At 41.4% G+C, this 18827-nt stretch overlaps 1 protein-coding gene across 1 annotated transcript in view; it reads left to right on the top strand.

Annotated features, from left to right (window-relative positions):
• LOC137615259 (nucleolar pre-ribosomal-associated protein 1) overlaps positions 1-18827 on the top strand; it is a 321164-nt gene that overhangs the window by 268124 nt on the left and 34213 nt on the right. Inside the window, exons 12-13 of the mRNA XM_068344983.1 lie at positions 1373-1571; positions 16594-16782. Coding sequence (XP_068201084.1) covers positions 1373-1571; positions 16594-16782 — 388 coding nt within the window. The remainder of the gene's footprint in view (positions 1-1372; positions 1572-16593; positions 16783-18827) is intronic.

Here is an 18827-nt window from a genome sequence, read left to right as displayed (position 1 = left end):
CTCATTGTTTTTTTTTTTAAAGTACTGTGCACTGTGTAATTTTGCAAATATATATTGTTTATGGATAGTTTTTTTTATTTGCGAGTTTTAGTTATAGAGAACACATATTTAGATACAAGATGTCCAAAGCATTTTAAGTTATTACTGCAGTACAGTACTGTATTTTAATTTTCCAAAATGTAATATCTTGGTATAAATAGGTGCAATATCCATTTTCAGTCATGTAATTAGTTGAACCCTGTCTTATTACTTTACTAACTTGGTAGGACATATAAAACATGGATCTCATATAATACAATCTTAATGGATAGCTAAGGTGTAGGATTTGCTGTTAATATGTATAATGAAGCACAGCTTTTCTTTGCCCAGCTGTGCATCATTTTTGTAGCAGCAAAATCTGCAATATGATTAGCAGTTAGTTAAAATGATTAATTACTTAACGTCACAGAAATTTACAATTTCCACTGACAAGAAGAGCTTCAAAATTTATGTCCTAAAAACCCCTTTTGTAACAAGTTGATGTATTTATCCTCCCAATTACTTGAGGCCAGTATGAATGCTGAAATGGGATTAATAAGAAACCAATGAAGCAGCTAAAGCTGCAACTATGACCCTAAGTTTCTATTAATGATTCTCTACAACTTATCATTGGTAAATGGCAACATTATTGGAATAATGAACCTGGTCATAATAATTTAAAAGAAATCAAACCTAATATTTGATGTGGAATTCTTATCAGAAGGAATGCCTAATTGGTGTAATTCTGACTTCCTTTAGACTATGTCACTCCTGCTCAGGGATACTTAATGAGTAGTCTGCATGACCCAGTCCTTATATGCACTAAATGTAGTCATAATAAGAAAGAATTACTGTATATTACATATATTACAGTTCAGAATTAAATCTACAATGAATGTCCAATTTTAGAAACAAGTCAATTCAAGAAGTTATGTAGTTATAGTTTTAAAAATATTCTCTTCTGTACCATAAATCTAAACCTCATTAAGACAAAGCCCTGTTAGAGTTGTTAGAATTTAGTAAGTTATCTCGGTATTAGTATTAATAATAATCTAGCACCAAATACAGTTTGTCACACAAGGCACACTGTAAATGGTATCCCTTTATAGCTGGAAGCATTTTTAGAACACTACAATGATTAAGGTATATTTGTTATTTTAGAATTTTCCTTAGCATACAATATGTACTACCAGTATAGACCTCATTTTTTTTTCTTTCTTTTTTTTTTCTTTTATGGAGTGGTTATTTTTAACTGAAGAATTTAGCCTCCTCAGATGTGCAGTTCATGTCAAAATATGTTGGTGTTTAGGAGTAATGTGAATTAGTAATTAAAATTACTTATTTTTGTTTACAGACATATCAGATTCAAGTTACCATGGCATTGGGCTATCACAATCGTTGTTAGTTCTTTTGACGGGAAAGAGCATCGATTGCCATCTGTAATCTTGCATTTCTTACTTCATACCACTCGATTGCTCTCCTCTCCACAAGACCCAATGTACTTCATCATCCTTAAGTCTGTCTTCATTAGACCCACCTTGGAACTCCTTAGGGTAAGTCCATAAAAAACTATAACCTGGAAGTTTGTAACAGTATATCTAATCAAGAGTGTATATTTAACTAGTTTCTGTATACCATTATGTATACAGTACAGTATTCTGTTTTTAAACATGATAAAGTTATTTTTATACTGTATATTTTTAAGAGGATTAATATTCTTTCACTAATCTATTTAGATTTACAGTAAAAATCATCATGAATCTGATTGGAATGTGGCTCATGCTTAGGACAATTTTCATCTTTTATTGTTACTCTCACTTTCCCCTCCAAAAGTTCACTACATCTAGATATTCCTTAGCTATTAAAGACAAGAAATATCTGATGTGATTTTTTCAAAATCCCAACATACTTTTATGCTTTTTTGAACTGAGCAGACTGGTAGGTGATTGTATCCATGTATTCATTGGATAACTTATGAGTCTACAGTTTATGCCATATCTCAGGATTATCACATTCTTGGATAAATACGAAGCACCAATAAATTGTACAATGAGTTTAGTGGCACTCCCATATATAAAAAATAGATATGATTGCCTGTGATATTCCTTAGTGGTAATACATTTTTTTTAGACTGTCCTGTAAGCATTTATATCAAGCTCATCTTTGCTGAAATTATGGGAATCGGGAGATGTATATCTTCTGTCTTTTAATTTGCTAGTGAGACTCAGAAGTGCTGATCATTCAGAGGTAGCAATTCTATCACTACTGCCTTATAGTTTCAATCTATTTGTATATCCAGAAGAGGATGTTGTTTCAAATAGTGGAATTTTTATGATAGATATTCCGTCATTGCCTTTAATCCAATCTTTGATTTCCTCTTTTCATGGACTCAAATAGTTATTAGCCATTGTGATAGAACTCATGTTTGACCTTTCTCAAATTAATCTAGCTTAGTGGATGTAGAGTGATCATTCTTATCCAAGACAGTACTCCCAGCTCAGTGCTGGAAGAATCTTCTCAGTCACCTTTCCTCACTTTAGAATCTTGTTACTCACAGGCTCCTTCATCAGGGATCCCTTCAGTGGTGTTTGAAGGATCACTTGTCATCATATGGGGATCACCCAAGCCTTCCTGTTCCAGTTGGGAAGGAGGCTCAGAATAATCTTGCATGGTGGCAGAATGAGGAAAACTTCACTTGGGGAGTCCCAGTTGACTTCCCATCTCCGGATATGCAACTGTTCTCAGTTGCATCAAAGGAGGGATGGGGCGCACACCTGGTCATCTCAGGAGTGTGATCAGAAAAGAAGCATCTGTGCATCAATGTTGTAGAAATGTTAGCAACATTTCTAGCCCTATCAGTATTCTAAGAATATTTAAAGAGGCAAAGTTTGTGCATCCTTTGCATGTTAACGAAGTAGATGCACATCTGGGTGGTATTTCACACAGTAGAGTTGTCAGCTAGGTAGATTCTGGCCTAGAGTAATGTACTATTGGACACACTTAGTTGCCAGGGTAGGTTTTAGGGTCATTGTGGTCCCTGCATCCTTGCATAGATAAGGGACTCCTTACTCTCTGAGGATTTTCAAGGATCAACCTGTTCCCCACGCAAGTAAACTGGAAACTACCTGTGTTTTGTTCCCCCCATTCTAGGGTCAGAGTGGTCCCTGCATCCTTGCATAGGTAAGAGACTTCTTACTCTCCGAGTATCTCCAGGGATCAACCTGTTCACCATGCATCTAAACAGGAAACTTCGTGTTTTGTTCCCCTGTTCTAGACCTGTGGACTGTTTGAAGATGCCTTCCACCACACATTGGACCACCTTGATGCCTATCCTTTCCTTTGTTCATTCTGTTTTTCCTGCTGAGCAAGCAATTATTAATTACACCAGGCCTCAGGATGACCAGTGCTATCTCATTCTGTTAGCACTCCTTGAAGTTGCTTGAAAATCATGGTTGGAGGCTATCCAGCATCTCCAAACGAAAGGCTTTTCTCAAGACACTGCACAGGAAATGTCTAGTTACCCGTTTCAGTCCTTTGCAGCTGTCTACCAGGAAAAGTTTGCCATCTTCTACAATTAGTGCCATAGAAGGGATACTTCTCTAGTCAGAGCATCTCTAGCCGAGTTCCCGGATTTCCTCGTCTTCCTTTGCCAAGAGAAGTGCCTCTCCGTCACAACTGTCAAATGCTACCGCGTTAGCATTGAGTACGATCTTTCGACTGAAATGTATAGACCTCTCCTCCTTGTGGTAGTTTTCTTGTTTATGAGGGGCTTCGAGCAGTCTTGCCCACCCTGGGAGATCAGGCCATTGTAGTGCAACATGACCATGGTTCTCAAGGGTCTTGTATGTGCCCTGCTGGAGAGAGATCTGGCTCTCAAAACTGTCTTTTTGCTAGCCTTAGAATTGGCAAAGAGAGTACAGTAGGTGGTTTGCTTCGTCTTTTTTACTGTATTGTCATACAAGCTGAGTTTTGGAAGGAAGTCTTTTAAGTTTGTGACAGAGTTTGTGGTCAGAACCATGATCTCTTCGGTACACGACCTCAGGTTCGAGGCCTTCTACATGAACTGTCTGGTGGCAATTGAGAGGAGTTGCTTTTGCATCTTGTTATGGCTCTGCTGTGCTATCTGAAGAGGACTTAACACGTCAGGCCCGAGTGCCGACACCTTTTCTTTAACATTGCCAAAACCAAGAAAGAGGTGTCGAGGAACATGGTCTCTTTCTGTCTTTGTGAGACGATCCGTAGGATTCTAAAATGCATTATGACCTTCACAGCCATTTATTTATGTGAATAAACTTTAAAGTCTCTTGTTACTTGTTCTAGGTACTGTGTTGGTGCTAAAGTAGTTATGTAGCCAGCCCAGCTCTCGCACAGGGCACAAAACACTGCATATATGGTAACATGTAGATGTAAGTCTAGAGTAAAAGGTAGGATGACTGACGTTTTCATGTTTCTTTACCCTCTCTTGTGGTAAGCGGTTGTACCATTATTCGCTGGATCTGGCTTAATGTTGGTAAGCTATACTTCTGAGTTTTATTTGTTAGAATATAAAGAAGTATCTCTCCCCATCTTTTCTTGTTGAGGTGGAGGATGGTGGAATATATACCAACAAATTGATCATGATACGTCAGGTACTGTACGGTATATAATTCCTGACTGAATCTCCCCTTTGGGGGAAGGAATTCCTCCTTTGACCATGTACTAACCTTCTTAGTACAGGTCAGGCTCTATCAGCTTATTCATCCATCTGGTAGACAAGTAGGGGTTTGCTGGTGTAATCGCCTTTGTTCCCATACGGGACCTGGTAGACTGACATTTCCAGGGAAGAAAATGAAATAACCAGTTCAGTTCTAGTTGACTTTTGACCCACCTATTAGTGAGTCTCTGTTTTAAAGGACGAAAGGTTTGTATATGAGTAGGAACAAATAACATCTTTTTAAGTAATTTTTATTTTCCATAGTTATTCAACCCTGAGTCCTTTAAAATTTCCACCTCATCCACCCTTCGCAGTCCTGAGTCGAAGATCAAAAGAGAAGTTTCAAATGGCAGGTGGGCTGGGCTACTTAGCCGCAAGCACCACCTGTCATTACTACCTCGTTAATGAGTTCAGTGGCCGTTTCAGCTCCACTGAAGACATTTCCTATTTTAAAAGATTCATGTTTATATAGCTAGGATAAATACAATTTACCAACATGTGTTAATTGTTAAGATACAAAGGGCTACAGAGAGGACACATCCAAACTTGTAGTAGAAAAGACATCCCTAGAATCATAGGCTGAGGCTATTTAAAGGTTTTAAAGGTTGTTCATGATTGACAAAGCCAAGGGACATGACAATGTCCTAGAGACCAACAATATATACATATGATCAGCACCCAAGCCTCCTTTCCACCCAAGCTAGAACCTGGGAGGGCCAGGCAATTTCTATCAGCAGAAGACCTATAGTATCTCCCAAACCCCCCATCCCTAGCTCACAAGGCTGGTGACGTTGCATACACTACTAGGAAGTATTGGACTTGAGTAGGGCTTGAACTCCCATCCAACAGATTGCAAGACAGGGTCATTTCCAATAGGCTAGCACAACCTTATTGTTGGATAATTTCAGTATGATGTCCAGTAGATCAGAACTTATTCTACTTCTGTACTAGTAGAGAGACATCAATTCTTTCTAATGAATGTTTGGTGGAGCTAAACATTTCTAAACCTTTGAGTGAATGAATGGCTGATTGGTATGTGTAAGGTAGGACCAGATGAAGGAAAGGTTCCAAAGGAATTGGGTTGGCAGAATAACTGTTCCTTTGCAAGCAGGTGAAGATGATAAAGTTAACTGTAAGAATCAAAAGTGCATGTATGACTTATCATAGATAGTCAACCTCATTGGGTAAGGCAAGGGGGTTGGTAAATGAAGGGTGTCATACTGGGTTAGCCCTCTTCTCAACTACTGTGTATTTGAACCTGTGACTTAAAAAGTCACTGGTAGGAGGGAGCTTGCTAACTATATATGGTACAATCGTACCCCCACCCTCCCCTCCCTCCAATACTCATATCAGATGAATATGGAAGGATGAAGACAAATCTTCCTATGGGGGGGAAAGACTTGATAGTCCCATCCCTCACTCTTGACCTTTGGCAGAGGAAGGAACAGACCCATTTCTACAGCTATCCATATATTTACACATTCTGTATGTGAAAATACTAGGCAAAGGCTAATTGATAGATTATTTATTTGTACACATAATCTTCTAATAGCTAAACCATACCAGATTACGAAACTGATATACAGTGTAGGCAATGATACTATATAAATACCTTAACAGGTGATTCTCACCCTTGCCCAACTCACTAAGGTTATATATAGACACTGTTGCAACAAATTTGTTTTTCAATATTAATCTTACCCGATAATCATGTAGCTGTCAACTCCGTTGCCCGACAGAATTCTACGGACGGGATACGCCAGCGATCGCTATACAAGAAGGGGGTGTACTCACCAGCGCCACCTGTGGCCAGGTACTGCAGTACTTCTTGTTGACACCACCTCAATTTTTCCTCTGTCGTGCTTCCGGCAAGACCTACATGGATACGCTTATAATTTTGGAGTCTTTGTTCACGGTTTTGGTGAAGTATTGCTCTGAGATTTCAGCTTTCGCTATACAGGAAGCTTATCCCTTAGCTTAGATAGCTTTTGGATTAATTTTGATTAATGGTATAACGATCTTTGCTTTAATTTGGAAACCCCCTTTGACTGTTCTCTGATTCAAGATGTCCGACCATTCACAAGCTCCTACCCAAAGACGATGTAGAGTTAGCACTTGTGTTAGGCGTCTTCCGAAGGCCTCGGTTGATCCTCACACCGTTTGTTCCGACTGTCGGGGAAAATCCTGCCAGTTGGATGATCGATGTGAGGAATGTGCCGGTCTTTCGGAATTTGATTTTATTCAATTCCTTAAATATACGACTAAGTTAGAGAGGGAGAGAGTTAGGAGGAGTTCGGCTCGCTCTTTGCTTTATTCATCCCCCCATGATCCTCATCCTTTTCCTCCCCCTGTAGTGGCTACCCCCGAACCTACTATTAGTGCTCAGCCTGATATGTCGGATGTTTTACGTGCCATTCAGGCTTTAGGTGATAAGGTAGAGTCGGTAGTGAGTGACCACAAGTTCCTCTTGGCAGACGTCAAGGAACTTAAAGTGAAAAGTGCAGTGGGAAGTGATAGTGCCAGTGCTGTGCCTAGTGCTAGTGTCAGTGTCAGTGTTGCGCGTGAGGATACTTCTGTGCGTGCCAGTCGTCCTCCCAGTCCGGGACCTCTTGCAAGCTCCCAAGCCCAGGGGAGAAGCAATGTCGAAGGGCAAAAGGGTTCGGCAGGCCTTGATCGGCGCACAGTAGTATCCTCAGTGGCTGCGGGCGTATCTTATAGAGATCGTCACTTCCACTCTCAGACGATTGAGCCCTTAATTTCCTCGTCTGCAGTAGATTTTTCTGGGAGAAAACGCTGGACTCAGGTCTCAAGACCTCTTAAGCGTAAAGTCCAGACCGCGCGAGTCCAACAGCCCGGGTGTAGCCATTGGGCTAGCTCGGACTCGCCGCAGTCATCAGGTGACTGCACGCCTCCTAAGAGAGGTAAGGCGATGCCTCAACAGACCTCAACTTCTGTTAAAGCTATGCCTCAACAGACCTCAACTTCTGTTGATCCTAAGATGGCTATGCTGCAGACTATGCAGTCGCAGCTTGCGGTGTTGATGCGGGAGTTTCAGGCAGAGAAGGTTAATACACCTCCTCCTGCGAGCGCTCCTCCTCCTCTGCGCAGTCCAATCTGCCAGACGTATGATGTTGAGGTTCCTCAAGCTACCTCCATGCGTGAGCTGCCGCGTTGGGAGTTGCCAGATACCAGCGCTGTGCAGCAACCTACACTTTCCTTGAGGCAGGAGCCTCTTACCACGCGGCAACCTCCTCAACAATGGGGGCAGGAGCCTTATGCTTTACAACAACCTCCTCTACCCTTGAGGCAGGAGTATCTTGCATTACAACCATCCTCGAGGCAGCAACCTCTTGAGGTACGACAACCTCTACCATCCTTGAGGCAGCCACCTCAACTCTCGCAGCAGCCACCTCCACTTTCCTCGAGGCGAGAACCTCAACTCTCGAGGCAAGCACCTCAAGAACCTCAACTCGTGAGACAAGAGCCTCTCTCTGCGCAGCCACCTCAACCCTTGAAGCAAGCGCAACTCTTGAGGCAGGAACCTCATGCTATGAGTCAACCACCTCAACGCATGCATCTACCACTTTCTCCTCAGCTTGAGCCTCTTCCCATTCAACTTGAACCGCAGTCTATGCAGCATGAGCCTCATGTTTTACAACAGTCGCCTCTCACCACGCTTGCTCCTCAGACCTCCGCAGAACCTCCTTCATCCCAGCCTCATGACTTTGTCATTACCAGCCCTCATCCTCTTCAACAGAGACTTGAGGATGAATCCGCAAGTGCGCATGCACCCGCTCTTCAGGATTCAGGCATTCAGCATACCGCTTTACCTTTACCTCTCGCTTCTCAACCCTCAGGTGATGAGGTTTCTGAGGATGAAGCTGCTCACCTGGATGATCCTTCATCTGACGTGGAGGAACCCAAGTCATTGCCACCCTCCATTGACTTTCGCAAGGTCCTGGCTCTGTTCAGAGAGTTATACCCGGATCACTTTGTTTCTGCTACCCCTCGCTCTCCTCCATCCGAGTTCTCTCTAGGCATGCAACCTGTTAAGTCTGCCTACACTAAGCTCGTCTTCGCTAGATCTTCAAAGAGAGCTTTGAGAATGTTAGGGGATTGGTTGCAGTCCAAGCAGCAACTGGGAAAGACGTCTTTTATGTTTCCACCTCCTAAGCTGACTTCTAAGGCAGGCGTCTGGTATGCCACAGGAGAGGAACCAGGCTTGGGGGTCCCTGCCTCTGCCCAGGCTGACTTCTCAAGTTTGGTTGACTCTCCACGAAGGTCGGCTATGAGACGCTCTAAGGTCTGCTGGACCTTTTCTGACCTGGACCACTTCTTAAAGGGAGTCTTTCGCGCCTTTGAAATTTTTAATTTTCTCGACTGGTGCCTGGGGGCCTTGAGCAAGAAGACTGCCCCATCTGACAAAGACTCGGCCATGCTGATCATGTCCTGTATGGACAAAGCAATTCGCGATGGTTCCGGCGAACTTGCCTCTATGTTTGTATCGGGAGTCCTCAAGAAAAGGGAACAACTTTGCTCCTTCCTTTCCACTGGTATCACCTCTTGCCAAAGGTCACAGTTACTTTTTGCTCCTCTTTCTAAGTTCCTGTTTCCTGAGGATCTTATCAAGGAATTGTCTGCGGCTCTTATTCAGAAGGACACGCATGACCTTGTGGCCTCTTCAGCACGGAAGGCTAAGGTTGCTCCTTCAGTTCCTAGAACTTACCGCACCCCAGTGGCTGATACTCCTGCTACCAGATTTATTCCGCCCTTTCGTGGCAGAGCCCCCAGCCGAGGAGGTACCCGCCCAGACGGTCACAGGGGCAGGTCCAAGAAAGGTACCAAGTCTTCGAAAAGCAAACATTGACTCTCCTCCTCTCCAGACAGCTGTAGGAGCCAGACTCAAGATCTTTTGGCAAGCTTGGGAAAGAAGAGGTGCAGACGCCCAGTCTGTCAAGTGGCTAAGGGAGGGTTACAGGATACCATTCTGCCGCAATCCCCCTCTGACCACTTCTCCCATCAACCTCTCTCCCAACTACAAGGAAAAGGACAAGAGGCTAGCGTTACATCAAGAGGTGTCGCTCCTGTTACAGAAGGAGGCAGTGGTGATAGTCCGGGATCATCAATCCCCGGGCTTCTACAACCGTCTCTTTCTGGTGGCCAAGAAGACAGGAGGTTGGAGACCGGTGCTGGACGTCAGTGCGCTCAATGCTTATGTCACCAAGCAGACGTTCACTATGGAGACGACGAAGTCGGTCCTAGCAGCGGTCAGGCAGGAGGACTGGATGGTCTCGTTGGATCTGAAAGACGCCTACTTTCACGTCCCCATTCATCCAGACTCCCAACCTTTTCTGAGATTCGTTTTTGGAAAGGTTGTGTACCAATTCCAAGCCCTGTGTTTTGGCCTAAGCACAGCACCTATGGTGTTTACGCGACTGATGAGGAATATTGCCAAATTCCTCCACTTGGCGGACATCAGAGCCTCCCTTTATTTAGACGACTGGCTTTTAAGAGCCCCCACAAGTCGTCGCTGTCTGGAGAGTCTCAGATGGACTTTGGACTTGACCAAGGAACTGGGTCTTTTGGTCAACTTAGAGAAGTCCCAGCTTATTCCTTCCCAAACTATCGTTTACCTGGGAATGGAGATTCGGAGTCAAGCTTTTCGGGCTTTTCCGTCGGCCCCAAGAATCAACCAAGCCCTAGAGTGCATCCTGAGCATGCTGAAGAGGAACAGATGCTCGGTGAGACAGTGGATGAGTCTAACAGGGACCCTGTCATCGTTAGCCCTGTTCACCGAGTTAGGGAGACTCCACCTCCGCCCCCTTCAATACCATCTAGCAGCTCACTGGGACAAGAATATGACGCTCGAAGCGGTCTCTATTCCTGTTACCAAAGAGATGAAGACCACTCTCATGTGGTGGAAGAGCAACATCCTTCTCAAGGAGGGTCTCTCGTTAGCTGTTCAGACCCCCAATCTTCATCTCTATTCGGACGCATCAGACTCGGGCTGGGGCGCGACCTTGGACGGACAGGAATGCTCGGGAACATGGAACAAGGAACAGGAAACGCTTCACATCAATTGCAAGGAGTTGTTGGCAGTACATCTGGCCTTAATGAACTTCAAGTCCCTCCTGCTAAACAAGGTGGTGGAGGTGAACTCCGACAACACCACAGCCTTGGCATACATCTCCAAGCAGGGAGGGACTCATTCGAGGAAGCTGTACGAGATAGCAAGGGACCTCCTCATTTGGTCAAGAAGTCTAAACCTCACGCTGGTAACGAGATTCATTCAGGGCAACATGAATGTCTCGGCAGATCGCCTCAGCAGGAAGGGTCAAGTCATCCCCACAGAATGGACCCTTCACAAGAACGTGTGCAACAGACTTTGGACCTTGTGGGGTCAGCCAACGATAGATCTGTTCGCCACCTCCATGACCAAGAGGCTCCCATTGTACTGTTCCCCAATTCCAGACCCGGCAGCAGTTCACGTGGATGCTTTTCTGCTGGATTGGTCCCATCTCGATCTATATGCATTCCCGCCGTTCAAGATCATCAACAGAGTTATTCAGAAGTTCGTCTCTCACGAAGGGACACGGCTGACGTTGGTTGCTCCCCTTTGGCCTGCAAGAGAATGGTTCACAGAGGTACTGCAATGGCTGGTCGACGTTCCCAGGACTCTCCCTCTAAGAGTGGACCTTCTACGTCAACCTCACGTAAAGAAGGTACACCCAAGCCTCCACGCTCTTCGTCTGACTGCCTTCAGACTATCGAAAGACTCTCTAGAGCTAGAGGCTTTTCGAAGGAGGCAGCCAGAGCGATTGCCAGAGCAAAGAGGATATCCACTCGCAGAGTCTATCAATCCAAGTGGGAAGTCTTCCGAAGCTGGTGCAGAGCCAATGCAGTTTCCTCTACCAATACCTCTGTAACCCAAGTTGCTGACTTCCTGTTACATCTTAGGAATGTTAGATCTCTTTCGGCTCCTACGATCAAAGGGTACAGAAGTATGTTGGCATCAGTTTTCCGCCACAGAGGCTTGGATCTTTCCTCCAACAAGGATCTACAGGACATCCTTAAGTCTTTCGAGACCTCTAAAGAACGTCGCTTGTCCACTCCAGGCTGGAATCTAGACGTAGTCTTAAGGTTCCTTATGTCTCCTAGATTTGAACCTCTCCAGTCAGCCTCTTTCAAAGACCTTACTCTCAAAACTCTTTTCCTCGTCTGCCTTGCAACAGCCAAAAGAGTTAGTGAGGTTCACGCCTTCAGCAGGAACATAGGATTCACATCCGAAACAGCAACATGTTCCTTACAGCTCGGGTTTTTGGCAAAAAATGAACTTCCTTCACGTCCTTGGCCTAGATCGTTCGAAATTCCTAGCCTTTCCAACATGGTGGGTAACGAGCTAGAGAGAGTTCTTTGCCCTGTCAGAGCTCTAAAGTACTATCTTAAAAGGTCAAAACCTATACGAGGACAATCAGAGGCCTTATGGTGTGCCATCAAGAAACCTTCGATGCCTATGTCCAAAAACGCAGTTTCGTATTACATAAGGCTTCTGATTAGAGAAGCTCATTCTCACATGAAGGATGAAGACCTTGCTTTGCTGAAGGTAAGGACCCACGAAGTGAGAGCTGTAGCTACTTCGATGGCCTTCAAACAGAACCGTTCTCTGCAGAGTATTATGGATGCAACCTATTGGAGGAGCAAGTCAGTGTTTGCATCATTTTATCTCAAAGATGTCCAGTCTCTTTACGAGAACTGCTACACCCTGGGACCATTCGTAGCAGCGAGTGCAGTAGTAGGTGAGGGCTCAGCCACTACATTCCCTTAATCCCATAACCTTTTTTAACCTTTCTCTTGAATGCTTTTATTGTTGTTTTTGGGTTGTTACGGTAGGCTAAGAAGCCTTCCGCATCCTAGTTGATTTGGCGGGTGGTCAATTCGTTCTTGAGAAGCGCCTAGGTTAGAGGTTGTGTAGAGGTCCTTTAGTATGGGTTGCAGCCCTTTATACTTCAGCACCTTAGAGTTGTTCAGCCTCCTAAGAGGAACGCTGCGCTCAGTAAGGAAGACGAACTTATTAAAGGCAGAGTAATGGTTCAAGTCGACTTCCTTACCAGGTACTTATAATTTCATTGTTATTTTGAATAACGGATAATATGAAATACGGGATACTTAGCTTCTTGATATACATGTACACTGGTTTTCACCCACCTCCCTGGGTGTGAATCAGCTACATGATTATCGGGTAAGATTAATATTGAAAAATGTTATTTTCATTAGTAAAATAAATTTTTGAATATACTTACCCGATAATCATGATTTAATTGACCCACCCTTCCTCCCCATAGAGAACCAGTGGACCGAGGAAAAATTGAGGTGGTGTCAACAAGAAGTACTGCAGTACCTGGCCACAGGTGGCGCTGGTGAGTACACCCCCTTCTTGTATAGCGATCGCTGGCGTATCCCGTCCGTAGAATTCTGTCGGGCAACGGAGTTGACAGCTACATGATTATCGGGTAAGTATATTCAAAAATTTATTTTACTAATGAAAATAACATTTTTCATGATTTTAGATAGGTCAGGAAATTATCATGTTAATATTTGAAAGCAGGTCTTGCAGCTGTATCAATAAAATAACCAATCATAAATTCTTCCAGAAGAAGCCAGCTTTAGGCTATGCTAGTCTACCCATAATTATAGGTCAACAATGAAATTAGACTAAAAATCAAATTCTGTTTCATAACTATATAATGCCTCACAACACGAAATCAATTTATTCTAGAATGGCTTCCTTTTGTGAAAATTTTATGTTATGAGTCACATTTTACATGTAAATAGCCTAATTCATTCCAAACCCTACAAAAACACCACATTAAATTTTATAATAAAGCTACAGTATAACCACAATGAAATACTGTACAGCCAAATACATTTGAACCATTCAATATACATAAACTATCTGTTAATACCTGTAAATTAAGCAGTTATTAGAACATAATGCAATAATAAATGGAAAATAATACAATACATACTTTAAAATACTGTACATATACAAAATATACAGTACCATATGCACTGTACAATTATAGTTGCCCTCAGTATAGAGAAATATGTTTTCTATTGAGTAAACAACCCTTTTACTACAAATGTTTGATGGGTGACTATTTTATTCTCGACCTGGCTGGCAAATCTCTTTACTTACCATGAAACATTTATGCAATATGAGTAAAAAATATTCACATCTTGTTTCACAGCGTGAAAATTTCGTAAGCAGATTCTTTCGTGGAGAGAGGTATGACTTTACTTCCAAACATTTGTAAGATTGAGTAGAATTATGGAAAAAGGAAATTACTAGGCTATTTAAGATAGAATTAATACAATAAGGGACTGAAATTTATTATTCAATTAAAAAGGGGTGTCAAATTTTAACACTTGGAAGGGTGGACAAAACCCCTCATATTTTAAAAAGGTAGAGAGTAACAGCTAATAACACCATATCAGGGGTGTCAAATTTTAACACTTGGAAGGGTGGACAAAACCCCTCATATTTTAAAAAGGTAGAGAGTAACAGCTAATAACACCATATCAATTGGAATTGAGAAAACACAATTACACCATTTGTCAGTGCAATAGACCAAAATTTAAACCCAAATTACAGGGTACTTTAATGCCTATATTTTACACATTCTCCTCTGACCTCATACACCTGACAACATTAAGATTACCAAACTATTCTCCTATGAAGGGGTTAACCACTGCAGTGTAATTGTTCAGTGGCCACTTTCTTCTTGCTAAGGTTAGAAGAGACTCTTTAGCTATGGTAAGCAGCTCTTCTAGGAGGACACTCCAAAATCAAACCATTGTTCTCTAGTCTTGGGTAGTGCCATTGCTTCTGCACCATGGTATTCCACTGTCTTAGGTTAGAGTTTTCTTGCTGAGGGTACACTCGGGCACACTGTTCTGTCTTATTTCTCCTCCAATTGTTTTGTTAAAGTTTTTATTGCTTATATAGAAAATATTTATTTTAATGTTGTTACTTTTCTTAAAATATTTTATTTTTCCTTTCTCCTTTCCTCACTGGGCTATTTTCCCTGTTGGGGCTCTTGGGCTTATAGTATCCTGCTTTTCCAACTAGGGTTTTAATTTAGCAAGTAATAATAATAATAATAATTAAGAATAGTTGATACATACATTTACCAAGGCACTTCCCCCAATTTTGGGGAGTAGCTAACATCAAACAAATGAAAAAAAGGGGATCTTTCCTCTTTACGTTCCTCCCAGCTTGACAAGGGACTCAACCGAGTTTGGCTGGTACTGCTAGGGTGCTACAGCCCACCTTCCCCCGTTATCCATCACAGATGAAGCTTCATAACGCTGATTCCCCTACTGCTGCTACCTCCGCGGCCATCCAAGGCGACCGGAGGAAGCAGCAGGGCCTACCGGAACTGCGTCACAATCGCTCGCCATTCATTCTTATTTCTAGCACGCTCTCTTGCCTCTCTCACATCTATCCTCCTGTCACCCAGAGCTTCCATCACTCCATCCATCCACCCAAACCTTGGCCTTCCTCTTGTATTTCTCCCATCAACTCTTGCATTCATCATCACCTTTTGCGGACAGCCATTTTCCATTCTCTCAACATGGCCAAACCACCTCAACACATTCATATTCACTTTAGCTGCTAACTCATGTCTTACACCCGTTCTTACCTTCACTACTTGTTCCTAACCCTATCTACTCGAGATACACCAGCCATACTCCTCAGACACTTCATCTCAAACACATTCAATTTCTGTCTCACCTTCACTTACATTCCCCACAACTCCAATCCATACATCACAGTTGGTAGAATCACTTTCTCACAGTTGGTAGAATCACTTTCTCATACAGAACTCGTTACATTCACGCCCAACCCTCTATTCTTTACCACTCCCTTCACTGCCCCCAACACTTTGCATCCTTCATTCTCTCTTTGACGTACATTTGCTTCCACTCCATCATTTGCTGCAACAACAGACCCCAAGTACTTAAACTGATCCCCCTCCTCAAGTAACTCTCCATTCAACATGGCATTCAACCTCGCACCACCTTCCCTTCTCGTACATCTCATAACCTTATTCTTATCCAGATTAACTCTCAACATCCTTCTCTTACATACCCTTCCAAATTCTGTCACTAATCAGCTATCATTCTCGTCTACCAGTTTCAATCCTCATCCAAGCACTAGAGCATTCACCTCTCTCACCAATCCATCAACATACAAGTTACACAACCATGGCGACATCACACATCCCTGTCTCAGCCTCACTCTCACCGGAAACCAATCGCTCACTTCATTTCCTATCCTAACACATGCTTCACAACCTTTGTTGAAACTTTTCACTGCTTGCAACAACCTTCCACCAATTCCATATAACCTCATCACATTCCACATCGCTTGCTTATCAACTAAAACTGATTCTTGTTACTTAACTTAAATATATTCCAAGATTCCTCACTTTACAAAGGCGAAGCAGGGTCGATGTTGACAGTTCAAAGACAGGAAATTAGATGATGGCTGGCTGTAAATTGATGCGCAGCTGTTGTGGAGCTTCTCAGCAATGACGTAGTAATGACCTGTCCCCCATAGCAGACAGTTTCAGCATCAGATGTACTGTGTCAAGTTCATTAGTGCCTGAACTTTAAGGTCACTCTTATACACACTGAGTGCATGCTTTGCACATTGATACTCTGGCCCTAGAGCAGGGAAGACAATATGTCTTTGGTATTTATGTTGCATTGGATTCCCTATTCCAACATTTTAAAGGAAAGTACTTTGAAACCACAGGGCACATTAAGACTAAAACTATAAATAACTATAGATCTGATCTAATCATCACTACTTTCAGGTTCCTCAATTCAGTAGGTTGTATACTTCAGAAGACGCATTTGACAATAGGCTGCACCTGCTTTTCCTACTCAACTTCCTCTCAACGGGCATACGGTACCCAGAAGATTACTACATATGTCAAAAGACTTCTACGGCCACCTTGATGATGTCACTACTTCAATCTCCAACAGCTGACTTTGAAATTAAGGTATTTGGGTGCTTTATAGTACTGTATTTTTATTGTTGTTTCAAAATATATTTACTATTTTCTTTTTTTTTAGCTAGCTACGATTAGAAAAACATATTTAGGAAGTGGTTTCTGACTTGATATTGTTCCAATAGAATGTCCCAGCTTTGGTTATGGAATGTTAGAATATTAGTAGAATGTGTTCTTTCATTTGAATATGCCATGTAAGCCAGTGATTTGATAGAAACAACAGAGTTCATGCAAATTTACACAATATTTGTACAACACATTGAAGACATGATTAGAAAACAATTGCAGCAGTTCGAAAATAAGAGTCACTAAGTACAGTATTATGAATTTTTATGCTTTTAATATATTAAATTTTAGATACGTAATATGCGGTAGAAAATCTGTAATACTAAATACCGTATATCTCCTTGTACAGTAAAGGGCAAAATTTTAAGACTAGTTTTGGATGAAAAAAGTCAGGGTTCACCCATTACTCAAGAGATACTTTTGGAATTATGAAAATATTTATTTTCTCGACCTCTGTTGTGTTGTTGTTAGGATATTCTAATTGCATATTGTTAATTAATAGGTTAGTTTGGAAGGATTGACTTAAAATCTCATAAGTTACTCATTTTAGTTATGGTATATAGTTTTAAGTTTAAGTAAAATAAGAATATTTACCAGTAATTTTACCTTTATTTATAGTACTCTAGCCCTGTTGTGTGAACTTGTTGGTAGGCTGGCCTAATTGTCCGAAACCTATAATTTTTCATATTTGTAATTAATTTTTCCACTTACATAGTAGTTAGGAAGGATTGATTTAACAGCATACAATATGTCGAGTATAATCATATACTGTAGTTGCATGCTTAAGCGAGATAAAAATATGAATTAATCCTATCTTTATTATAATACAGTACTTCCGTCACCAAAAACATTTATTTCGGTCTTAGAGAACTAGGATTGTTTACATTATTTGTCAAGAAATGGTGATCGATGGTGGTTGTCCAAAACCTCGTAATTTGCAGGTTACCAGTACTTGTAGTATGGTATATAGGAAAGTAATGATGCAAGCAATTTTAAACAAAGGAAAAAAAACTTTATTAATAAACTTGGAATAAAAAAACATCAGAATCAACACTGTCATTTGAAATATTAAAAAGTATATAAAAGTTCATCAGGACAGCATCGTCATGGGGATCATCTTCGTTGCTTTCGTTTGCACTACTAGCACTGTCATCCTCGAATAGTACATCGTACTCCGTTCCGTCTAAATTGTTTGAAATGATTTTGCTATGTGCTGGACTTAGTAATACAAAATATATTAAATAGAGACTATTTTATATCATGCATTTGCTACACATGATACCTAAAACCAAAAACATTGCTTTGTTTACTTTCCATCACTGATTGTAATGAACAGACGAACACATTTATTCACACATATGTGAATAGGTTAGGTTTTGCAGCAACAGATATCTTACATGGTATTTGTTATGTAATGATTATGTTATTATTAATTTAATTTTACTTACTTTATCCTTAAATTTTCAAAATGAGTGAAATAAGCAATTTTGTATCATGTTCTCACAAAAATCGGCGCCTATGACAGAAAACGTTTTGTTCACGTTTCATCGCCGATCATAACAAACAAACAAACGAATCCATTTAAACATGCAAGGGATAACTAATGATACTAAGAGCTTTTAGTAAAGATGTTATTATAAATAAAGATTATATGTGGTAAAATATTTATAATAAAAGTATAGTAATGTTAGGCTGACGTTGAAATTGCCGTTCGCCCATTACATGGAGTATGTTATTATTACTGTATTATGATTACAAGGTAGGCTACAATCCTAGTTGGAAAAGCAAAATGCTATAAGCTCAAGAGCTCCAACAGAGAAAAATAGTCCAGTGAGGAAATGAAACAATGAAATAAATAAACTACAAGAGAAGAATAAACAATCAAAATAAAATATTTTGAGAACAGCATCATCAAATCAGATCCACCACGCATAAACTATCAAAGCTTCAAAAAAATAAGAAGAAGAGAA

Source organism: Palaemon carinicauda, chromosome 21, assembly GCF_036898095.1.
Source record: "Palaemon carinicauda isolate YSFRI2023 chromosome 21, ASM3689809v2, whole genome shotgun sequence".
In the NCBI taxonomy this organism is placed as follows: Eukaryota; Metazoa; Arthropoda; class Malacostraca; order Decapoda; family Palaemonidae; genus Palaemon; species Palaemon carinicauda.
The sequence above is the reverse complement of the archived record's forward strand: the minus strand, read 5'-3'. Positions and strand labels throughout refer to the sequence as shown.